This window comes from Pogona vitticeps, chromosome 1, assembly GCF_051106095.1.
Source record: "Pogona vitticeps strain Pit_001003342236 chromosome 1, PviZW2.1, whole genome shotgun sequence".
Classification (NCBI taxonomy): domain Eukaryota; kingdom Metazoa; phylum Chordata; class Lepidosauria; order Squamata; family Agamidae; genus Pogona; species Pogona vitticeps.
Window position 1 is genome coordinate 37,040,239 of NC_135783.1, and position 26,206 is coordinate 37,066,444.

Consider the following 26,206-nt stretch of genomic DNA (forward strand, 5'->3'; position numbering starts at 1 on the left):
ATGTTTGACTGGCTGTGCCAGCTGTTCTGTCAGCATTTTGGATAGTCTGTCTTCTTGGGAGGCAGAGTTTCCTGTCATGTTGTGTCAGATGAGATTCAGTTGTTGATACTCAAGGCAGCTGAGAAGGCCCAATGGGCTGCTGACCATCTGCAGACCACATTAGGTCTACGGGTAAGAACCCCACCACCACAAGGTTATATATGTTTCAAAAGCCCCATTATTATAACAAACCATTGTAAAAATAATAGGCTATTGGAACCCGCTAAGAAACAGTAAATGGCAAGATCAGGAGTTTTCAATTACAATTCTCTCATTTTTCAAAGCTCATGTATTACAAATAAACAATTAAATCTGTACTGTCAAGTTAATTCTGACATATGGTGACCTTTTTCAGGGTTTCCTAAGTATATAGTACTCTGAAGTGGTTTGCCATGTTCTTCTGCTGATGCTCTAGGACTGTGCTGCATGCCAAGTGCTCATGGTTTAGAATTTTTCTTGGGAGGCATAAGGCATACAGGAGAATTATCTCCTGACCTAAGTATTCTAACTCACTAAGCTATCCAGCCAGATATTCCTGGAGCATAGATTTCATGCTTCTCTGAAGAAACAATGTGGCTTTTATTGCCCTTAACTGGCAGAAAGATCACGGGTAAAATGCCCTGTAATTCTTTTTTCTTTTCCTCTTTTTTAAACTTTGGGATAAAAGCACTAATATCCAAGCTTCTTTCTGCAATTCTAGACTTTTATTGTGCAGTTCCATTTTCTTCATGGGATTAAAGAGAGACTAACTCTTCCATTTTCCATTTTCCCAACACTATCTCTGTCTTTTGTTGTATAAAATATGAATTGTAGAGGGAAAGATGAAGTAATAGCACATTACCTTTTGAACCTTCACTTTGGAAGGACCTTATTTCTTAGTTGCATGTTATAGTGGAAACACTATCAAATGAATGAAAACAGAATACATTTCCACAGCAAAATGTAAATGTAATTTTTCTGTGACAGAAGCATTTCCTCAAGAAACCCGTCTGGATTATTTATCATTTGTGATATCATTTATTATTATTTTTATTTGTTTATCTTATTATTTAATGTTCACTTGCACTACATCATGCTTCAAATTTTTACACATGTTTTTCTGGGTTATAATTGGACATGTAAAATAAAAGCTGTACTTATATCCTGATGACGAGTTATAAAGCAAAAACTGGCTAATTTCTTAAATACAGGTGAAGATAAATTTATGTTGGAATGAACAGGCAGTCATCATATGCTTTTAATGACATGATTATATCAACTGTGTCATTAACTGTCTAGTTCAGTTCCTAGAAGATACAGAAAGCTTTTTGTATTTGTATAGGCATATTTTAAATAATAGACCACATTGGGTTTGGAAAATACAATGGCTACAGTCCAGCATGAAACAAAACAAAAATAAGCTTTTTTTTGGCTATAATCATGTTTCTTCGTATTGCACGTGGCAATATGATCTTCATTCTTGAAAACTAAGCATCTTTATGGAGATTACTAACGCATAGCATTTCTCTTAGGAATCGTTTTTGGAAGACCTAAGCTGTGTTCTGAAATCAGGACAGGTGCCCAACTTATTTGAAAAGGATGAGTTGGATAACATTATTGTAACCCTTACATCTGTTGCTGAAAAGGCTAAACATTCCAACCAAATAGAAGATACTTACTCCTTGTTCTTACAGGTAGAATTTTAAATGTGTCATCTTGTTGTGACTAATTTGTTATGAACTTTGGCAACAGAATCGTGTTTCATTGTGTTTCATATCTATATTGGGTGGGAACCATGTGGGCCTCCAGATTTTGTTGGATTGTAGTTCCCATCAGCCCTAATCAACATAGCCAGTGGCAAGTAATGATGGAATTTGCAGCAATATTGGTGTGGTACACATTCCCCATAAATGATCTACATAAAACTGCAGTTTGAAAGAATGCTGTAGATTGTCAACTAGAAATAAGAAATGGTGGCAAGCATGTTGTAGATGTAAATTAAGAGGAGCTGGAGCAGTTGATCTAGTAGGTAGCTCTTCAAAAAGTAGGATTTATATATTTTAAATATTACAAAAACTTAAATGCTCCATCTCAGTATTGATATAATATGCTAGAACAGTGGTTCTTAACGTGGGCAATAATGCCCCCCAGGGGGCGATTTCATTTTTCAGGGGGGCAATAGAATGAAAAGGGGTGGTGTGGGGGCTCTGGAGCAGAAGGGGGGCCCTGGAGCAAGCCAAACCTGTTAAGATGGCTGCAGCCTTTTTACAGTGTACATGAATATATATTTTCCTCCAATCTTAATTTAGTTTCAGAGTTTTTGTCTTGAAATTTTTAGTTCCTGCATTGTGGTTTGTTTTTATGCCCTTTTTATATTTCTTTTTGCGTCTTAAAATTCGCTTGCAACTAAATCATTAAATGTTTTGGGGGCATTTCATTTTCTTAGAATTGAATTTTGTTTTCAGGGGTCATTGGATTTAAGTGTAATAAATAAATAAATAAATAAATAAATAAATAAATAAATAAATAAATAAATAAATAAATAAATAAATAAATAAATAAATAAATAAGAAAGATATCATCACCGCGGGGAGGGGGGCGGTGATAACTTCCTCAATGGCTCAAGGGGGCATTTCTTTCAAAAAGGTTAAAAACCACTGTGCTAGAATACTGCTGCGTGCTATTAAGGCGAATTGCTAAATTTTACTTCAAAGTAGTATCTCATTAGATCTTCCACACTTTCACCACTGTTTGATTTAGTATAATCTAAGCAAGTTTATTCATAAAGTCCCATTGATTTCAGTAGATTTCCTTAGTATGCATAGGGTTGTAATCTTAAGGAATGACAATGCAAATTTAAACAGCATTTGAAAATTGACATATATTATGAATGTAATTTTCTCATGTACTGTAGGATAGTGGACCCTCATGTAAGCAAATAGTCTTGCCTGGTTCTTTATCAAGTTACATCAACTTGCAGTCTCAGTGCTTCCACAACAACAAGCATTTAGAATGCTAACTATATGGTACTGAAAGACAGGATCTGTATTTTTTAGCAAATGGGACATACTCACCTATTGCAAAATAAAGGTGCAGTCAGACAGACATTTGTCCCACAGTTTGGTCCAGGTTGGGAACAGGTTGATTAATGCCTTTCCTCAGCAACCACATGCCATATGTACAGTTGCAAACCCATCCACACCTGATCAATTCCTACCTGCAACTTTTGGGGTCCATGTGAGGGGCTACTTTTTTTTGTATGGAAAGGATTTTTCTGTTTTGGTTTGGTTCTATCATGTGTGATCACTATGATCAAACCAAGGTGGCTATTTGTCTGTTCACTGACACTGCACAATGTTCTTGTAAAATGGAAAGCTTCCTTTTCACTCACCTGAGAAGGGAAAGGAAGTTAAGTATCAGTTAAGCACTGATGTGCTGTGTCAGTTAGGAACAATTAAAGAAAAATGGAAAACTTAATCTCTCTTCCCCTCTGCAGGTAAGCAGAAAGGAACCTTCCCATTATTACTCGACATAATTAAGCAGTTTATGCAAAGCACAGAGAAGGAGAAGCACCGAGAAGATTTTATATCAAAATCTTAAAAATCCTGCCCGTCTCCTCCTCAACAGGGTCTCTTAAAATGTGGTGTGTTCGAACCTTGCATATGGATGCAAATATTGAACCAAATGGCATACTGCACTTTGAAGCTACTCTGTTTAGCATGCCCTAGACTGATCCAGACCTTGATGATTCAGTTTTGTGATAGATAGATAGATAGATAGATAGATAGATAGATAGATAGATAGATAGATAGATAGATAGATAGATAGATAGATAGATAGATAGATAGATAGATAGATAGATAGATAGATAGATAGATAGATAGATAGATAGATAGAATCAATGAATGAAACAGCATTTCTACAGCCAAGTGGCATTCCAGCCAATCAGAACACTACTCAAAGAGCAAGCATTACACATACAGTAAGTAACCTATTTTTATGTATTGCCATTCAAGTTACTATTCCGTCCACACACGTTTCATTCCCCCCCCCCCATTGTTTTAACAGTGTTTCCTGGCACTCATCCAACTTATCACAGGCAGTTAAAACTCCGGTAATTTACCATGCATACCAACACACAGCTGTGTGCAAAATATATACAATGAGAAATTACTACCCCTACCACCTAAACACTCTCCATCTATAAAGTTCCACACAGTTGCTCTATGCAGGCATAGATTCATAGATGTGAATGTGCAGATGACTACTTGAGGAACAAACATTACATGTAAGCAGCCTGTTTTTATAAATTGTCTACTGCGGTGATTTCCAGTTTTGGGTCTCCAGATGTCCTTGGACTACAGCTCCCAGAAATCCTGGCCAGCACAGCTAATGGTGAAGACTTCTGGGAGTTTTAATCCAAGAATGTCTGGTAATACAGGGTTGGGAACCATTGGTCTGTTCAAGTGAAACACCCATGTTACCACTCAAGTTACTAATTTTTTCTTAGCCACAATCCAGATGTGGTTTCAATAATTGGAGGGCACTGGGTTTTTTGTTGTTGCTTTCTAGCATACATTCCATGGATAAATAAATAAAATGATCTTATCTATACTGTAAATGGATAATATAACTGTAATAAATGACTGTGGATAGTGTGATTTTCATGCCATATTACCTTTTTATTTCAGAGAGTGCATTGCAATCTGCATATTGTTCTCACATTAAGTCCTGCGGGAATTATCTTCCGCCAGTGTTGCCGGACATATCCTGCTATTGTTAATTGCTGTACAGTTGACTGGTATGAAAACTGGCCTGAAGGAGCCCTTTGCCATGTTGCAAAAAGTTACTTTAGCAACAATGATCTGTTTGGAAATGAGGTAGGGTACTTGTTCATTGTTTATGTTAGTGAAGCAAACTATAACATGTTACAGTTGTCTCATTCATTTTCTCAATGACATCCCATTCAAAAATTCAAACTTTACATTCATTGGTATCATCTACTTTTCAAACTCTGAGTATAAGTTAAATCCCGTGAGATCTTCAGGTAGAGCAAAGAGATAAAATAATTGATCTTTCCTTCCCTTTGTAATTCCCTGAATTGTCAGAGATATGTAAATATTTAGGTCTAATTTAGTGCACTATTTATTTATTTATTTATTTATTTATTTATTTATTTATTTATTTATTTATTTATTTATTTATTTATACCCCGCCTATCTAGTCATTTCGACCACTCTAGGCGGCTAGTCCTACCAAGAAGCAAACTTGATACATCTATCTGCAATGAACCTTTGTATTCTAAATTCCCTTTAGTACTAAAACAAGATATTGGCTCATGCCTTGATGAAGCCATAAAAGCTAGCAGATTGTATTATAGATATATTTTGTAGTGATCAAATAAAGTTTTTGCCTATTGAGCATTGTAGAAAATAATGCGAATCTGATCATCTAAATCCCAGAGCCTTTCTCATATTTTTTGTCAATGCAATTTTTTGAACATTTGCCATTGTTAATACTCATGAAGACTAAGCATTTTCATGGGTTAGCATTGTTCAGGCATGAAAAGGTTTGAGAACATCTTTAAGTATTTTCTGAAAGCTCCAACCCATACAAATTTGTCTTTTTCACATTATAAAAAAAACTCACCACATCAAAATTATTAATGTTTTTTAAAAAAATAAATAAAATAATCAAAAGGGCATGTCCACATGGATAGGAATACCTGTGGAAGACACAGGAATTCCTCCAGTCCAAACAATGCAGAATTTTAAATTGCAGGCTGTATATGGCATGCAGGTCTCTCTTACATTTGTCTACATAGAGGGACATTTACAGATGAGCAGTTGCAGGTAAATGCAACCAACCATGTACAGTGGTGCCTCCACTTATGAACTTAATGCATCCCAGAAGATGTTCGCAAGTTGAAAAGTTCTTAAGTCGAATCAGCATTTCCCATTGAAATGCATTGAAACTCGATTAATCTGTTCCAGCTGTGTTTTGTTTGTATATAGAGGCACCGGTTGTAAGTCGAAACATTAGTTCCCATAGGAACTAATGTAAAACTGGTTAATCTGTCCTCTACCACTAGGGGAGAATTTTTTTAAAAAAACCTAAGATTACTTAGGTTTAAAAAGGGGCAGGAAAGGAGTGATGGAGGGAACAGTGGGGGAAAAAGGAAAGAAAGAAGGTCATCACTGCGGCACACAGACCACTCAGACAAAGGTTTGTGCTTTTAAGGACAAAAAGAGAGAAGACAGAGAGAGAGAAGACAATTGAGGGGGGGGAGTTTGGAGTTTAAAACACATTTTAAACCCACACATGCTAAACCCACACACTTTAAACCCACACATTTTACACCAACACATTTTAAATCAAACCAAGTGTAGTGTTCACCCTTATCATGTTAAGTATTTATGAATATTCATGTTTCAGGCTAATGTTGCTGAGAGGTTGAGCCGAGAGATATGTAATAAAGAGGCGGAGTCAGAGAGCAGTCAGTTAGTCAGTCAGTCAGAGAGTCAGAGTAAGGGCGAGTGAGAGAGTGGAAAAGGAGATAGAGTGTGGTATTTGGGAGATCTGTGGTGATTAGAGTGAAAAGTGAGTAAGAACTGAAATGACAAATAGAAAGTTGAGATTGATGATAATAGAAGTTACCTATGATTAATATTCTGATATCTGCAATCAATAAAAATGTTTTATTTAAAAGACAGTGAAGTTTGGAGCTGCATCTTCATCCTTCCTTAATTAAAGTTGATTTAGTGATCAACTGGTGGCAGCTGGGTGAAAAGGAGTATTAGTTTGGCTTCATGTGCTCTGTGTTTGGAGCGTCAACCAGGGGCACGAGGGGCAAATGCCACAGTTGGTGTCCAGTGGCGGGATACGAAGGAATCCAGTGAAGCCTGAGTTTGGATACAAAGAAATCCAGTCAGGCCTGAGTTTATAAAGAATTTCTCTTGAGTCAAGGGTACCTCTTAGACAGAGGTCTGTGGCAAAGAAGTTTGGTTCCTCACTAGAACTTTTGGGAAAAGCTTAGGGGTGGGGGCTTCCGAACCCAGATCTGGGGGGTCTAAGATAGGGAACGACTCTGAGAGAAAATGTCTGTGTTTTACCTCAAGATTTGAAGACCCAGTGGGCTAGCATACAGCTCAAGGCTCTAAGAGTTTTGAGACCGCTTTTGGAAAAAGCAGAAGCCAGGGGTCAGAGCAGATCTGAGGGAAGAGAAGAAAAAGCCTTTGCTTAAAATAGAATTCATTTCAGTGACTGGAACTAAAAGAAGGAAGACAGTAGAAACACACTCTAGAATAAGTAACTGAGATAAATTTGCCCCCCAAAGGAACTAAAAGACCAGTAACAGTGGAAACTGAGTCTTAAGAGGCACAAAGTTTAGCACCTCAGGAAATGGAAGGAAATGGAGACCCTTTAAATCCAGGAGAACAGTTAGAGACTGAGGAAAATACCTCAGAAAGATCAGGTGTCCTAAGCTCCCTAGATTTTCAAAAATGGAAGTTACAACAGGAATTCAATCTTAGATATTTAGAAATTAGGGAAAAAGCCAGAGCTGCAGAAAAAGCTCAGGACCTACAGCTCAAAGCTGAGAAAGTGGCCAGACAGATGGCATCTGAGCATTAGGGGCAAATACCACACCAAGCAACTTTTAAACAAAACACATTTTAAACCAACCCAAGCACCTTTTAAACCCACCCACCAACCTTTAAAACAAAAGAGAGGTTCAGCATACCACAGTACACAAACCCTAGGAGCCACAGAATCCAGCAACCATTATTCCAGCAAACAAACCCCCTCAGCATTGGGGGGGAGCATAGAGAGAGAGAGAGAGAGAGAAGACAATGGGCGGTAGAGACTTGAGTCTAAACTCCATTTTAGAGCACACCAGCCAGCGCAGACCCTAGCAAAAAAAATTCTGATTTTAAAACCAAAGGACTAAACTCCTTTTTAGAGCAAACCAGCCAGCACAGACCCTTGCAGAAAGGGTCTGCAAGACCCATCAGAGCACAGAAACATAACCCCCCCACGTAGTCCAAATCCAAAAATCACATTTTTTAAAAAAGCCAAAAAAATACAGTACATACAGTATAGTACCAGGCAGTACCAGGCAGTCTGAAGTCTCTCTAACCACTGGGGTGAGCAAGGTAGACAAGTAGCCTCTTCGCTGGCCAATGATTAACTGAAAGTTCAAATTTCCTGCTTTCCCCTCCTTCCCTGTGGTTTTTTTCCTCTTCGTAAGTCGAAGCTCCATTCGCAAGTTGAAGCAAAATTTTGTTTGTAAGTCAAAATATTCATAGGTAGAGGCATTCGTAAGTTGAGGCACCACTGTATTATCATTTCCATATTGATGGAGATTTAGGTAAACATAATAAACAAAATGCTTCAATTACATAGCCAACAACTATAGCAAACAAAATCAGATCAAAATGGCGATAAGCATATATGTTCAGTGCGTAAATATAATCTTTTCATTATTATGTTTCTCTATAGAATTTCAGAAATCTGCTTGTTCACATGTGTGTTAATATCCACAAAGATGTATCTATCATTATTGAGAAGTTTTTGAAAGAAACTAAAAGACACTACTACATCACTCCCAAAAGCTACTTACAATTCATAAGTACTTTTTCAACTATACTTCAGTCAACAAAAGAGAAAACTTTGAAAGACAGGTAGGAAAAATGGCATATGTAATGTGTTATACAGTAATGTACAAACTATTATAGTGTACCATAGCTTCATGAAAGTATTAATATTTTAATCAATTGTGCAGCATTAGAGATTTCTGTAAAAAACATGCCTTTTTATTTCCAATATTAGGCATTTAAATACATTTCTATTTAATCATTAGCAGTGAAAGTGAATCATACCTCTGATACAGTGGTCCAACACCCATTGCATAAGTGCAATCTTAGCATATGGAGTCAAAATCACTGGAGATGATGGATTCTTATATCACTTGCTGGAAACTTCTAGGATAAATTTGGTAGCAAGCCAAAGAACAGAACTAATGCTGAGCCCAGTGTTTACCACTGCCTTGTTCTGAAAGAACCTCATGTTATTTGAAGTTTTGATATTTGGTTTTCCATTTCCCAAAATACTATATACATTATTGAGCTGTAGCAAAAACCGTAGGCCCAGGTTTATTAATATATATTACTAATTATCAATGATAGCTGTGTAATACATGCCATTGGTTAGGTTTACCAATGGCATTTACTAATTTAATCGCTATTAAATTAGGTTTCATTTTTTTAAAATTTCAGAACTTCTTATCATTCTGGTCTGACCAAAATCCTAGAAGCAACCTCACACATTGCGGACATGCAAGACGAGTTACTTGTCCTTGGCCCTCAAATAGAGAAAAAAGCACAGGTACCAACACATTAAATTAAAATATCTTAGATTTTTTTTCAAAATGTTACCTTTCTTCTATCATGTCTCAGATTATCATTTATTCATGTATTTAAACATTTATAGCACTCCCTATATATCACAGAGTCTCAAGGCTAGTTCCAAAACTGTATAAAACAATTTTAGAACATAAGATATTTAAAATTATTTAAAATCAAACATCACAAAATTAAAACATTTATACAATAAAAGCATTAAAAGCATTGCATTAAGACCTATGCAGGCCATAATCCTCAGCCCACAAAGGCTCTAACAAATAAGTACATCTTGACTTGGCGCTGAAATGATGCCATCTAAGGTGAGATTACTGTATTCATCAGTTGGGGTGCTATGAGGGAAAAAGTCCTCCCTGTGTCTCTATATAATGAAGTATTTTCAATGGTGGGACATAGAGCAGGGCCTTCCCAACAGATCTTAGCAATCAGGGAGGTTTATGTAGGGAGAGGTGGTGCTTCAAATATCCAGGTCCCAAGCAGTTTAGGGCTTTATAAGTCATTGTAAACACCTTGCACTCAGACCAGAAGTGTATTGGCAGCCAGTGAACATCCTTCAGAACTGCTGTTCATATGGATTCTGAAGGATATTCCTTTTAGCAGTTCCTGTGGCACCTGCTGAATCATCTGTGTTATCTTCAAGGGTAGCCACATTTAGAGTGCATTGCAGATGTCTAAACGGGAAGTTACTGAGGCATTATTGTGACCAGGTTAGAACACAAAAGCAGCATTTTATATGGATGTATGTAGGGTGCTGCTAACACAGTAATACATTATTAATTGCAAATAATCATTTGGAAACATGATCTTTTTGGTATCACTTTCCGCTTTATCTACATATCCACTAGAAGAGTTAAATTAGTTGGTGTAAAAACAAAGAAACAAAACAACCCTACTCTGGAGAGTTTCTCTCCAGAATAGGTTTCAGGGCTGCAGAAGGGGAGAGAATCTTCCTGATTCTGATGGAAATAGTGGAGTCAAGCAGAGATACAACATGCAGTTCTGTCCTAAAACTATACTGGAGGTCTTGAGAGTCACATACCTTCAACTGCATTATCCTTCTGAGAAGACAGTTGAGTTTAGGGATCGAGGCATCATATTTTGGTGTTCCAGTCCTTCCATGATGGCCAATCCCAGATGGTATAGCTTGGGAATGTTGTGTCCACCCCTTGAGACCTCTGTTTTAGGGTCAACCATCTTCCCAATGCTTTTTAACTCATTTATTTATTCATTTAAAAAATTTTTACCCCTCCTTTCTCTTTAAAAGGACCCAAGACTCCTTAAAAGGACCCAAAATCTACATGAATCTGCTGAGAGAAGTTACACACAAATTTGGTGTTTGATTTCACCAGTATGCTGATGACATGCAGTTCTAGTTCTCCTTTTCTTTGACTGCAGATGATACTGTACAAGTCCTTGAGCACTGCCTATCTTTGATAATGGACTGGATGAGGGCCATAAACTAATACTGATTCCAGATAAGATGGAAATTCATTGTTAGGAGGAGTACTGGGGACTTTAGAAAGAAACTCTCCTGTCCTTGATGGGACTACACTCCCCCCACCCCCCACAAAGGTTCAGGTGCACAATTTAGTGGTATTCTTGGGCCCAGCATTCTCTATGGAAGGTCAAATACCTGCTGTGACCAAGAGTGCCTTCTATCAACTTCAATTGAATGCCCTGTTGCACACCTACCTGGATATGAAATGCCTAACAACAGAGGTCCACTTACTAGTAATCTCAAAAACAGACTACTGTAATGGTCTCTGCATATGCCGTCCTTGAAAACAGTACAGAAACTTCAGCAGCTCCAAAATACGGTGACCAGACAGATTACCAGGACTAGTAAAATTCATCATATATCCCCCGACTTGGCATGTCTTCATTGGCTCCCAGCTAATTTCTGTGCTCAATTGAAGGAGTTGGTTATGACCTACAGTATAAAGCCCTCAACAGTTTGGGATTTCAATACTTGTTGGAACAACTCTCCCAGAAATCAGGTATCCATCCCAGTTGCTCCGCTGCATCCATGTTATTAAAACTTGCAACACTGAGGGAGGCCAAAAAGGTGAATACAATGAATCATACATTTTTGATTGTGGCCCCTGGTTTCTAGAATAAAATATCATCAGAGATATGCCAGGATCCTTCCCTCCTTAGAAAGCTGCACCCGCTGCCCTCTTGTCTCCCGTCCCCGGTGCCCTCTGCCTCCTGTCCACAGGAGGCGGAGGGCACCGGGAACAGGAGACATGAGGGCAGCAGGGGCTGCTTTGAATTTCCCGCCCTTTCCCCCTGCCTTTCATAGGTCAAATCTCCAGCCGCAAGTTGAACTAAAATTTTGCCGCCGGAGCTTTTTGTACTTCGAGATTTCCGTAAGTAGGGACCTTCATACGTCGAGGATCCACTGTAGAGACTGTTAAAGCTGCTCTTAATAATCTTTGAGATGCTGTTAATAACAATGTTTTAAAAAACAGGTCTAGATTTTAATCAGGCTATTCATGTTTGTGTTTATAATTAATGTCAGCTGTATTGCCATATTGTTTTTTATTATTATTTTTTTTATTGTGGAGTATTGAGAGTTTATAAGTTTTAGCCTTGTGTAAACTGGCCAGCGTGGTGCTTTCATTAATAGGGCAGTATAGAAATCAAATAAATAAATAAATATTGATCACATGGTACAAAATTTGATTATAGAATTTATTCACACAAAACATGGTATTGATAATGAAGATAATAAAAAAATTAAACTCATAGAAGATAGATCAGTTAATTTTGATTGAAAGACAGTATGCATTTGATTACCAGGAGATGGCTGACTGTGTCTGACATGCTTACACATTTTCCAGGAATACAGAGCTAACCATTACTGGATACAGCTTGCTGGAATACAGTAAATGGATCTTTGGTTCTTTCCAGAAGGCCAAGTCTTATATTCTTATTGTGATTATAATGTTTACAATCCCATAAATAATGGGAGCCCAAAAATCCACAACAACCAATTTATTTATTAGTTTGGAAGACATCCATTTTGCTTCTAAAATCTGAATTTCAGAAGAAAAATATATGTCTGTTTTCCCCAGGAAATAGAGGAACTTGTAGAAAAGCTTCACAAAGATGCATTGGTAGTGGAACAAGTTCGAACTATTGTTAAAGAGGATGAAGAAATCATGGCTGCAGAAACACGCATTGTGGAAGAATATGCCAAGGTACAGCATATTTTGTTTGTTTTTCCACTTGTTTTCTAATATGTGTCTCTTCAGCTTCTAGACAAACACCACAAACGTGAGAATACCAAGCAAATGTCAGATGTTCTGTTAGATAAGGAGACTGATGAAAAACTTCTTTAAATTTACTAGTATGACTGTTGGAACAAAGAAATTCCTGATTTCATGTCGAATTATCATCTCTTTCTGCAGCTTCTGTGCATTTTGTGATGTGTGCAGATGGTTTGTGATAAACATTCTAACCATTATAGCATATTCTCCACAGCACCACTGAAATAAAACATTTTCTACATAGTACAGAAAGCAATGTTCTATAGCTGTTCTTACTTTTTAAATTATTATTATGTAGCAAGCAACAGAGGAACTCAATGCTGTACTGCCATCTTTGGAAAAAGCCCTTAATGCTCTTGATGCACTTGACAAAAACCACATTGCAGAAATTAGGTAAGGATATTCCTGCTTATTAGAATTTGGTCATGATTTTAATTTAGATCAGTCTACATTTCTCAGATAATGCCCAATCAAATAACGCAACAAATCAATATTTTCTCTTTATAACCACTTGGCTATAGTAGCAATAAATAGAATGCTCCATTCCAAATCCCCATTTCTGCTCATTTTTATTTATTGTGAGTTCTGTTTTGTTTGCTCTGAGGTAATATTTCAGGCTGGAGAATAGTTCCTCTTCTGGTAAATAGAAGGAAAATTTTAGAAAGGCTTCTGTACTAACTTGGTTTTGGTCCCGACTAGCACACCTTTTATGTTAATTTAAGAGATTATTAATTTTATAACAATATACAGAAGTATGCTTTTAAATCAGGAGCCAGATTTCATCACTGCTGCATCAAGAATATAAGCAAACAATTTTAATGTCTGGTCAGCAATTTTTGCCTAAGGATATCTAAACAAGGACGTGTCTTGGGAAGAAAGAAAGGAAGTGCTGGGTGTAGGTTAAGTTGTATTGTTTCAGGCCCAGTCAATTGTGTGCTGTCTAATCTGTGGTGAGAAGCAGGTGAGCTGCTAAAAATCCCCCAAGAACTAGTAATCAGTGTCTGTGAGGCTGACTCACTGTCATGTTCCCAGATGTATGGCTGCCTGTTCTCTATTATGCATATTAGAGTTCCTTGATTAAATAAAAAGAGAATTAAGAAAATGGGTAAAATACTGTTGGTTTAGCTTCACCTGTGGGAGGCTGATAATATTAGCAGAGGGCAAGTTTCAGTAATTAAAAAATTTCTACTTCTGTCCCATGGCTTTTCCCACTCCAGATTTAGATGTGTTTCCCCTGTTTGAACTGAAGTACAGAATCCAGCATGTAATCTTTAGAGGCACCGGAATTGCCAGTCTATTATCCTTTTGTTTTTAAATAGCAAAACTTTATTTTAGACAATCACATTACAAACAAATAATGCAATTAACTATTCATTTTACTTACTAAATATTTTAACATTCTATAAACCAACTATTTTCACCATTTAACAAATTTACACTAAATCTTGAATCCCCATTCCATCCTAGAAAGTTACTGACCAAAAATCTGTGAAAGCTAGATCATTTCCTAAATCACAGGAATTGCCAGTCTATTATCCAACATAAACCTGGATAATCAAGCCCTAATCTCCTGGGAGAAAGTTTGTCAGTTTTCTGGTGACAAGGATCTTGAATTTTATAGATGCTGTACAAATGTTGCACCATTCACTTTTCTTTTGTTTCACACAGAGTGTATACCCGTCCTCCTCCACTTGTTCTAACTGTTATGAATGCTGTATGTGTCCTTCTCCAAAAGAAGCCTAACTGGGCAACAGCAAAATTACTGCTTGCAGACCCTGGATTCCTTAAAAAGTTGGTTACTCTTGACAAAGATAATCTACCAGAAAAGGTAAATGAGGGGTAGAGTTGTCGGGCCAGTAGACCACATGATTTCATAAGTTTCTATTCTAATTTTCCCCCACCTCCCAATTAGGAAAAAGAATTTCTTCATATTTTAGGGTTTTTTTATTTAAAAAAATAGTTAATTTCTAAGGAATGTGTTTGTGTGGATGAGATTTCTGTCATGTATTGTTTCATTAGAACAATCTGTGATCTTGCTTTGTTTAAAAATGGCTGGATGCTTACTGGTATTCACATATAATTTGCATAATTCGTTGTGGCTGTTTGCAGCTAAAAGACAAGGTGCTAAGGGTACATCTTGATTATACAATCAGGGACATGATCAGCTGCATGACTAAGATGCACCCCAGCATCTCATTAGTTACCCACAATTAGCTGCATCAAGTTTTGCAAATGTAACACAAAACACCTATAGGATACTGGCCAGTATTTTAAAAGTATATTGTTTATGTCGTGCAACAACTACACAGACATCTCAAATTCCCCCCAAGGAGTCATTCTTGCCTGAACATGCACAAGAGTTTTTGCATTCCTGCAACAATCTAATATAAATTACTGTACATGTCTTTCACATATTCTGGAAAATAAATGATACCTTCATCCTTCATCTCTGAAGAGTCTTTCAGTACAGATTTAGAATGTTACAATTCTTTCTTAATCATGATTCTCAGAGAATAACATAACTCCTTGTAGAAATGCTGGTCTTGATTTCAAGCACTCTGTCATCAGTCAAATGTAAAGTTGCTTGTTATGTATATAAATTAGGCATGTGTTTTCCTTACGTTATGTCTGTAAATAAGAGTTCTTCCTTGTGGTCTCTGAGAATGCATGCTACAGGGTGTATTCTTTGGTGAAGAAATCTCAAACAATATAACAGCAGCACTACGCAACTCACAACCTACTGTCCCAACAACTCTTGATATGCTATCAGTGCTTTTGCTTCATCTCTTCCATCATAACCTCTCTTTGTCCACTCTCAAATTTTACATATCTGCCATAAGTTCACACCAACAGTGAGACTCCAGTGCTGCCATACTATTCCGTCACCCTATTCTCAAGCAATTCCTCAAAGGTCTCACAAACATTTGACCATCATGACCATCACTTCCCCCACAATGGTCACTAAGTACAGTGGTGCCTCAACTTACAAACGTGGCGACTTAGGACCATTTCGAGTTGCGACCTGCTCCGGCCACAAAATTTTGCTTCAACTTGCCGCTGAAGCTTTGAGTTGGGACCGGAAAAAGGCAGGGAAAAAAGGCGGGGAATTTAAATTTGCTAACTGTTGGTCAGTGAAGAGGCTGCTTCTTTGTAGCTCTTTCGGCTCAACGGTTGGAGAGTATGCGATCGGAGGAGACTTGGGACTGCCTGGAAAGGTAGGTTGCTGCTTTCTGCTTTTAAAAAACTGTTCTGGATGGGTTTTGCAGGGTGGGTTTGGGTTGAGGGGGTTATGTTTCTGTGCTGTGTTGTTGAGGGGTTTTTTGGTCCTTTTTTTTTTTTGCAGCCCCAGCGCTTTCCAATGGGGCTTACTCTGTTGTTTATTTTTGATTTTTTTGTTGTTTTTAAGTCCCAGCGCCTTCGGGTCTTGCTCTGCTGTTTATTTATTTATTTTTTATTTTTAATTTTTTGCAGCCCCAGCGCCTTCCAATGCAGCTTGCTCCGTTGTTTATTTTTGGTTTTTTGTTTGTTTGTTTGTTTTAAAGCCCCAGTGCCTTCAGGGCTTGCTCCTTTTTTTTTTCCCCCCCCCTTTTTTCTGCCAGCCTCGTGGCTTCCGATACAGCTTGCTCCATTGTTTATTTTTGGGTTTGGTTTTTTTTTTTAAACCCCAGTGCATTTGAAGTTTGCTCTGTTGTTTATTTTTTTGTTTTTGTTTTTTGCAGACCCAGCACCTTCTGATGGTGCTTGCTCCATTGTTTATTTTTGTTTTTTGTTTTTAAATGCCCCAACGCCTTTGGGGCTTGCTCTGTTGTTTATTTTGGGGTGTTCCTATGGGGCTTGCAGTGTTTTATTTTTATTTTATTTTGGGGGGTATTTTTTTCCTTCTGGAATGGATTAATCGCGTTCCAATGCATTTCAATGGGATGGTGCTTCGACTTACAACCATTTTGAGTTACATTCTTCTTCTGGAACAGATTACGGTCTTAAGTCAAGACACCACTGTACTGTCCTACAATGCCTCACTCTACCTCCCTTTGAGCCATTGGCGATGACTTCTGAGAGACTACTCTCCCTCAAAACCATATTTCTCATTTCCATTACCTCAGCCCGTTGGGTTAGCAAGCTCGCCACACTCCACATCAACCTTCCTTCCCTCCAGTTTCATTCTCAGAAGTTTACTCTCTATCCAGATGTCTTCTCCTTACCTAAAGTTGTCCCCGATTTTAACATCAAACAACTTATAGTTCTACCTACCTTCTTTCCATTGCTGTCTACCAACCTAGAACATTCTTTACTTTCCCTTGATGTTTATTGGGCTTTGGCATTCTGTCTTTAGGACTTCCTCCTTCCACAAATCTAAAAGACTGTTTGTCACTCCCCATCAGCTCAATAGAAGATCCCCTATATCATCACAAACTGTTTTCCTCTGGATTGTGAAAACAATAAATCTCGCTTACTACCTTATTGACAAGACTTTACCATCCTTTGTCACAGGGCATTCCACTAGAGCTGTTGCAACTTCCACAGCCCTTTTGAAAGGTGTTGGCATTCCAGATATTTGCAAAGCTGCTACAAGGTCTACTCCATCTATGTTTGCCACTTACTACTGCCTTGAAGTCAGAACCAAGGCCAATGTAGCTTTTGGTAAAGCTGCTTTGTCATCAGTACTTCCATGACATCCCTCTTCCGGAAAGCAAGCTTGCTAATCACCCTATAGTGTGCATTCACAGAGATGACAAAGAAGAAAGAGAGGTTACTTAACTATAACTCTGGTTCTTTGAGTGGTCGTCTGTGAATTCACACCTGTCCTCCTCTCTGTACATCATGTCTGTCTCCTTTTTGTACAGTGGCGGACTGTTCTTAGGAACTGAGGCAATTGCTAGGACAGGGTGGACCACGTGTACTGGGAGGGCGGTCCTGGCGAATGCATGCAAACCTCTGCGCAAGTGCAGAATAAACCCTATTGTGTGAATTCACAGATAACCACTCCAAGAACCAGAGTTACAGGTAAGTAACCTCTCTCATCCTACAAATGGTCTCCTCCAAGAGACTGGACAGATCAATTGATTCCTGGTTTACTACAGACTACATTCTATTTTACTTTGAAGAACCAAACATAGAATTGTAAATGAAAGCAGCATGTTCAAAACACTGCCTCAGAATTTTCAATATTACCAATAAAATTTCTAGCAGAAGAGCTCCTTAACTGACCAGTAAAGTTTATGATTGTTTTAGTAACAGGTCTGTGTTCATTTTAGGTATTTGTGCAGTTGAAAAAATACATTAAATCACCTGACTTCAGCCCTGTGAAAGTTGGACTTGTTTCTGTTGCCTGCTGCTCTATGTGTCAATGGATTTTAGCTCTAGATCACTACCATATTGTAAAAAAGGTATAGTTAGATTTTCCATATCTGATGAATTTAAGAACATTTATTTTTAAAGCAACACATTACAACAGTGGTCCTCAACCTTTTCAGAACCGTGGACCGGTTCAGGGGGTAGGGTCTGTGCATGGGGGGCAGGGGCACACCACACACTTGCAGGTGGGTGTGGCACACTCAAGAACATGCACGGGTGAGCTCGCGGATGGGCTTGGTACACTCATGTGCATGGGCATGGCATGTTTGTGTGTGAGTGGGGCATGCATGTGTGCACACAGCACGCCCACCAGTGAATGCACCATGCCCATCCTCAAAGATGGCTGCTCACCTGTGCATGTACGTGAGTCCACCATGCATGTGTGCAGGAGATCTGTCTCTGCGGCCCGGTCCTGCGAAGCCCACAGACCAGTGCCAAGCTGCGGACCAGGGTTGGGGGCCCCTGCATTACATGTTGGAAGGTGTTCGAAATACTTTTCAAATGTGTGCTTAGTTTTAAACAAAATTTGTGCAGATTTTAAAAAATAGAAACACTGTAATTCCATGGGGCATTCATTTACTAATTATATAGGGCATAATCTATCCCCCTCCTGCATATGGAAATGTTTACAGAAATACACAATTCAATTCATGAAGAAGAGGATAGACTAGTGTGGGAATCTCTTGCCCATATGCATGGAAGCTCTTGAGCCTTAAAGATGGGGAGGGGGCTGGATTGATTTCATAGCATTTTAATTATATACTCAGCAAAGGTCTTTGAGAGTTTGTTTGTGGGGGGAGTTGTTTTTTGTTTTTTGATTGGCTATGTTAACTGTTCAGAACAAAATTGTAGATTATCAAATGCTTAAGTTTTGAAAGCATTCAGGTAAATCCTGATGTAATGTAGCTTAAATTATTAAACAACTAATTTAATTCCATGCCAAATGACCACAAGAAAGAAGGCTTTTCGTGATTTTTTTAATTGACATCTTTGCCCTTGCAGGAACATCCCCTTTAGCAAAATAAAAACAAAAAACAAAACCCCAAATTAAAAAAACAAACAAAACAAAACCCCACACTATCAAATGCTCATCTGTTCTCAGTTCCAGCAGGGCTGTTCTGTCAACATTGATGGAAAGCTTTTTCTTTTCCCTTTTCTCCATCCCTTCCCCCTTTTGTTTCATGCCTTTTTGATAGCACATTTTCAGACAAGGGGGGGGGGTTGGGTTGTTTTTTAGGGGTTTTTTTCTTATTTGATTGTTTGGTTGTTAACTGGTCCAAGAGCTATTTTTGTTAAACACAAAAAAATGCTACAAAAGATATGTTTAAAGTGCAGCACTCATACTGGGTTTCTAAATCAAAGTAAAGCATGCTGCTTATATACCACCCCATAGCGCTTTAAGTACCCTCTGAGCAGTTTATAATTTAATTATGCAGGCTACACTTTGCTGCAACCCCCAAGGGGATCACAAAGTATTTTCTGGCCATGGTTACAGATCACCTTATATGTGTTATTGTTGTTGTTTAATTGTTAAGTCGTGACCCCATGGACCAAAGCACACCAGGCCCTCCTGTCTTCCATTGCCTCCCGGAGTTTGGTCAAATTTATGCTGGTAGCTTTGATGACGTTGTCCAGCCATCTCGTCCTTTGTTGTCCCCTTCTCCTTTGTGTTATACCCCTTGTTAAATCAGTTCTTCCTTGACCCTTCAGAGCGGGATATTACGTTAATATGTATGTGTACATATGAGAAACAGGCCCTTTGGGAGAGAAAGAAGCATCTACTTTTTTGAGAACAGATCTCTTTATCCTATTATGCAAATATGGCAAGGGGGTTGCAGGTTACTTGGCTATTGTAAAAGGGGGTCATGATTCAAAAAAGATTAGGAACCACTGATCTATATGCATGTTACATATGTGTCTATGTATTTATTTTTGACATTTTTATTTTATTTTCCTCTAAGTCATTTCACCTCGTTTGTGTTGAGTTGTAATTATATGTTTTGATGTAGTTTGTAGAACCAAAACAAGCAAAGGTAGCAGAAGCAGAAGAGCTACTAAAACGTGCATATGAAAAACTGGCTGAAAAACAACGGAGCTTAGCTTTGGTAAAATAATTCTAATTGTCATCTGCACCAGTACTTATATTATTTGTCAAATAATATACACTTCACATCCACCTGTTATCTAGGATTTATTTATTATAATTGTATCTATATTATTTGTTATTCAACAACTAATAATATAGTTATTATTATAATCTTATAATGTAGTTATAATATAGTTTTTGAATAACAAATAATAAAGATATTTGTTATTTAACAGCAAAGTCCTCAATTAGTGAGGTCTGCTTTATTATCTACAATAAAATATCCTCTCAATTTTTTCTTCTACTTATCTGAGTTATCCCTTTAGATGAAAATAGAAACAATCTGGGAAATGTGTGTGTGTTTCTGTTGAAGAAAAAATAATGCTGTGTAGTACAGAGAGTGAGACAACAAAAAACAAGCAATTGTGATTTTTTCTTTTTTTTTTCTTCCTTACTTTTGAGCTCATTTTGCTAACACTTTGGTGAAACTGCAAATAAAGAGAATATTCTGTTTAATTTTCTTTGTAGTTTCTGTACAAGCTGCTCATACCAGTTCTACACTTGTACAGTGCAATATTTGAACTTTTTAGAGCTAAGCAAAATAAGCTTATGGGAAGTCTTATTCTTCAGAACATTCTTCAAGAGATGTGGCTTCTGCTTTCGTGTTCATTTCTTTTTTCGATGCTGTGGTCAACACATTTTGGTGCTAATCCTGGCTTTGAAGCTTGTTTTACAAACAGTTCCTTCAAAAACATACAACTGCATCAGTTTGGGCTGCCAGATTCAAAGCTTAAACAGAAGCATGAGGAATCTCTAGACCTACTGTAGAAGATATGCTCAGATCTCATTTTCTTCTGAGCAAGTTCAGAATATGCAAGTTACAAATTGCAGATGCCTAGTTACTAATAGTCATTTTCCTCAATAATAAAACGATGATTACGTTACATTGTGGTTGCACATTAATGAGGAATAGCCAATCCTCCATTTTGTCGCTTCTTCATGCAAAGGAGTGGTGTGAAGAATTGGTAGAACTTTCTAGAACATTCAGGCTTTCTGTCAATGTCTGGGGATTGCTGGCGGGAAGAGTGTTGTAACAAAACAAAATGGGAGTACCACCTGCAGTTTAGTTTTTTGAGTGAAGAACAAGGCCAGGTTGGCGCCTTCCCAGGTGATGTGCTAATTGGAAAATGACTTCAGCTGTGTGAAAGGAGGGAGGGGGAATGTTCTTGTCCTCATGAACATTCAATGAAACTCAGAACCTGATTGGCAGATCATTTCAAAAGGTCCAGAATGTGGTGTTTAAGATATTTAAAGGGGTACATAAGTTATTTTTTGTTGGTCTAGGTACTGTATCTCTTAGGTCGGAGACACTGCTCAATTATTGTCCTGTAATGCTATGTTGAAAGAGATGCACTCTGTGCATCCTCCAAAAACTTTGCTGATGTTATGTTAATGTGTAGATATTAGGTACTTAGCTAGCTTTTTTATTTTCTGGTGTGTTTCTCACTCTGTTCACTGTAACAGAAGCTATTGGGGAGCAAAGAAATAGAACAGTAACTAATTACTAATTAGATTTTGCTTCTGTGCTATAAGCCACTAATGGGGTAAAGTGTCATTTGATATCAATTTACTACTGCAAGCTCATTGGTACTTCATGACTGTCCATATCTGTATACTGTTGGTGTTTGATTGGAAAACCTGTCCATACTTTACCAGTGTGGATGGGGTTTTTTAAATCAGCTTGCATTCTGATTTAAAGCTTTTTGTATAGCCTTCAAGGCAGGCTTACCACCAAACTGCTAGAAAGTTCTAAACATTGCTTTGTATACATGTAACTGCACAGGTGGTTACTGATGAGTGGTTGCAGGTAAGCAATATATCTCTGCTCAGACTGATTGAAGAAATGCAGAGCTCCCATAATATGATAATATTGAAATATATGGTCCAGCACTTATGTGGGTATATTCTAGAAGCTAATCTATGGTTTCTAAGGAAGGAACTACTTCTCACAGGGGTGAAAAGGTACCATTTCCCCCATGCTGGCCACCTTGTATTGGCTGCCCATTTGTTTCCATGTTGATTTCAGAGTTCTTACATATAAAGCCCTAAACGGTTTAGGACCTTGATATCTGGCAGAGTGCCTTCTCCCACCCAGTTCTGCCAGAGTCACTCATTCCAGCCAGGCCGGGCAGCTGAGGGACCTAATGCCGAGGGAGGTTCCGGGGGGAAAGAACGAGGAGCAGGGCCCTCTCAGCGGTGGCCCCTCGCCTTTGGAACAATTTGCCAGTAGAAATCTGCCTGGCTCCCTCTCTAGGTGTTTTCAGGAACAGACTTAAAACCTGGCTATTTGGTCAGGCTTTCTCTCCTGCCATATCTTAATATGTCTTAATGGCAACCTTGGATCTATAATATATAATATATGTTTTTTGTTTTATTGTTTTTAAATTTGTAAACCGCCCAGAGTAGACCTTTGGTTTAGATGGGCGGGATAGAAATCCAATAAATAAATAAATAAAATAAATTTCCTCTCTTTTTTTTTTACAAATTTGAAATGTCTGACTTTTCAGATTGAACAACATCAGCAAAATTTAGAATCAATGTATGAAGAAAATATTGCTGAGCAAGAAATGCTAGCTGCTCGAAAAGATCAGACAACTCACCGCTTAAACTGTGCATCTGTTTTAAGTACAGCTCTGAAAGATGAAATGGTATTTGCTTTTTCACTCTTCTGTAATACATGAGTTTAATTACAGTAGGACGTCCTTATCTGCAGGATCAATATCCAGTGATTCACTTATCCATGGTCTAAAAATATTAAAAATATTAAAAGAAAAATCCTCAAAATATATATTTTTAATAATTTCATTACAAGTCCTGGCCACTAAAGGGAACCAGAGATCATGCTGTGTAGAGTGTTCTCTATTATAATAGTATTCATCTAGGTTTTTCAGCACCACGGGGAGCTTGGAACCGATCCCACACGGATGTGGAGAGTCCTACTGTTCAATTGTGCTTCTTTTCAAAGACTTGCTGGGTTGCATTTTCTGGGGAGAATCTCATATAATACAATTTATCTTCCTCTAGCATTAAGCTATTTTTAAAAACATTTTATTATTTTTGATACATACATACAGAACAAACAAAAACCTACAAGACAATCAAGAACACACAAGACCAACAAAACATATAAGCAGGGAGGTATTTCCATTACCAACTTGTCCATTATATAATTTCTGACTACAGCAGATCTTATGCCTTATTCCCATACTACATCGTAGTATATCTGTGTATATCTACACATGTTATATTTCATATACCTATTTGTATATCTAATTAAGCGTCTAACATCCTAAATTTATAATAAATTTTATGAATTCTCTCACCTTCATTTCCATCTATCCAATTCTCATCATAAACATTTCTCATTTCCTCTTTAAGATTACTTATCCACCAATAAAATCCACACTGGCCAGTTCATTCATCAAAAATCTCCATTCTTATAGACAAAAACATACTACATGTCTAATCTTGTCAACATAGTCAGTATTGTAAACAAAAGCATCCAATATTATTATTATTCATCATCATTTCTGAAGTTCATACATTACATGTGCTTGTCTAGCATTAAGTTTCATATCTGGCCAAATTTGCTCATATTATTTTAGTCATTTTTTATATGTTAATATATATATCTCAAACCAATGATTTCTATTATTTATTCAGCAAGTAACTTTCTCCCTTTTCATTTTTGCTTATCAGCTCCAGTGTTATCAATCCAGCATTGGCCTCTTGCCTCATTTTTTTTGCCGGTTTTCAAATGCCATCTATAATATCTCTTTAAGACATTTTCTATCCGGTTTACTAATTTCATCCCAATATAGTCAGTGCCTTGGTTTTGGAGCAACATAGATCTGTCCAATCTCTGATCGTAAATTTCTGCCCCCCAAATTTGCCCATTTCTCCCCCTTTACATTCTTTCCTGTCGGAACAGTCTCAATATGCTTTCCCCCTTCTTTCCAACCTCTCCTTTCGTCCTTTTTGAGATTCTTGTCCAACTTTCTCAGAAAACCAGTCTCTCTCTCTCTCTCTCTCTGGCAACAGCAGTTGTTGAGTGTTCAATGGTTTGTTTATACTGCTTTGAAACAGTCTCTCTCCCTCTCGCTCCTCTCTCTGACAATAGTAGTTGTTCATTAAATTCAGTGGTTTGTTTAAGCTGTTTGTCTTCACTCTCTATCTTTTCATGCAGTCCAAGAAGTGTCATCTTAAATTCTGTTCTCACTTCTAAAAACTGAGCCTTGAAATCATTGATTATGTCCAATTGGAATTCTTGAAGAAATCTCTTAAAGTAAATCTCCATTGTGGGTTCCTATAATGAGTCTCCCCCTCCATCCATGGCCACAATAGTCAGCAGGTTAATTAGTTAGATTTCCCTCATGATTTGTTAGCTAGTCCGCACTTAAAGTCTTGCAAAGGAGACTCTAATCATAACTCCAGCCGTGCCAAGGATGTTATTTGATTTATAATCCATTTTGTAGCTCAATGCAGAGTCACATAGATTACATTATGCAGAGTTATTTAAAGTTCTTAAGTCCTGAATTTATGAAAAGCCAGTTCTCTGGGAGGAAGGGTTAAGAGAGAGAGAAAAGTTGGTTTCGTTTTCTGAGTTCTGTCAGTTGTGATGCAGTAAGAAAAACTCCAATGTTACAAAGTTATGCTGCTTGAGATCTTCCTCCTTATCTGCTTCCAAAAGAACACATTTGATCTTTTACCTGCTGTAGCTTAGCAGCAGATCATTAACCTCTGTTCCTGCAGTCAGATAATAAATCTTTATACCTCACCCTCTCCAGGCAGCTAACTCACCATCATGGTGACTTCACGAGACAGTTGCATGTGGGAAGGTAAACTCTTCCAAAAGACAGACCGCCATCTGAAATTCAGCATTTCCAAAGCCTCACTTGCTGCAAGTCCACTCTCCTGTGGAAAACTTGCCCCCCTTCTCCTGGAGAGTCTACTGACTTGGAGTAAGCCCAGGGGAATCCAGAGCCCTGGAATTTCCCCTGTTCTCACTGCCCGTCGCTCCACACCCCTCGCATTAAACTATTTTTCATACACAAATGAACTTTCCAATAGGATAGCTGTTTTAGGGTACAACTACATGTGGGAAAAAATTTAGTAAATGCTGGAGGTTTGAGGATGGTTTGATTCACATATTTTCCTGTTGAGCACACAATGCAATGTGAAATGTGAAACAGGCTAGAGTACCTCCCCACCCATAATTTTCCCCTCTTATTCTGGGGCTTCTACTATTTAAACATTTTGCATCAGTTCAGGCATGTGATCACTAAAGCCACATCTCTCTTCTACAGCTTTTTTGACTTGCATATAATCACTTTCATCTTAGTCTCCCAAAAATGTCATGTTCCCTAGTTTCTTTCCATTATTTTGCTGTCACTAACCTTGCTCTCAGGCATAAAAAAACTGTAAGATCTGTGTGGCAAAGGGGATCATTAATTCCTGTATAAAAATATGGCTCAAGGGACAGCTTAATCATTTATTCAGTTATTAAGTCTATTTTTCCCACCATGTGTTTTCAAAAGCATATCATCTTGGGGCATTGTCCCAACATTGACAGACCTCCCTTGTGTCAACTGAAACTACCATATTTTTCCATTTATAAGAGCCCCCACTTTTCTAACCCCAAATTAAGAAAGCCTAGCTTTGAGTATTCAGCCTCTGGGCTCAGAACATCGGACATTTTGCGTCCCCTTTGAATATGAGCCTACAGGCTCCACCTCCAACAAGGTGTGTTCCAGTTGGTTTGTACAACATCAGCTGATGTCAATTCCATAAGGCTTGTGATTGGAGGAAGCTAAGTCTCCTGACTGTAAGAAGCTAAGCCTCATGACTGAAAGAAGCCTGTTTACAGAAGCAAGGTATGTCGTTTTGTTCTCTCCCCAGCTATCTCAGCTTACTTCTGTAAAAGACGCTTCCTCAGCTTTTACTTCAGTAAAAAACGCCTGCTCAATTTTTAGTGTAATGATTTTAGGAAAAAGTAG

The 26,206-nt window shown here is 37.9% G+C and overlaps 1 protein-coding gene across 1 annotated transcript in view; it reads left to right on the forward strand.

Annotated features, from left to right (window-relative positions):
• Positions 1-26,206, forward strand: part of DNAH14 (dynein axonemal heavy chain 14) — a 334,274-nt gene that overhangs the window by 218,318 nt on the left and 89,750 nt on the right. The window contains 10 exon segments of the mRNA XM_072989973.2: positions 1,551-1,712; positions 4,710-4,898; positions 8,518-8,699; positions 9,294-9,402; positions 12,515-12,640; positions 13,008-13,102; positions 14,378-14,537; positions 17,965-18,096; positions 20,074-20,169; positions 22,718-22,858. Coding sequence (XP_072846074.2) covers positions 1,551-1,712; positions 4,710-4,898; positions 8,518-8,699; positions 9,294-9,402; positions 12,515-12,640; positions 13,008-13,102; positions 14,378-14,537; positions 17,965-18,096; positions 20,074-20,169; positions 22,718-22,858 — 1,392 coding nt within the window.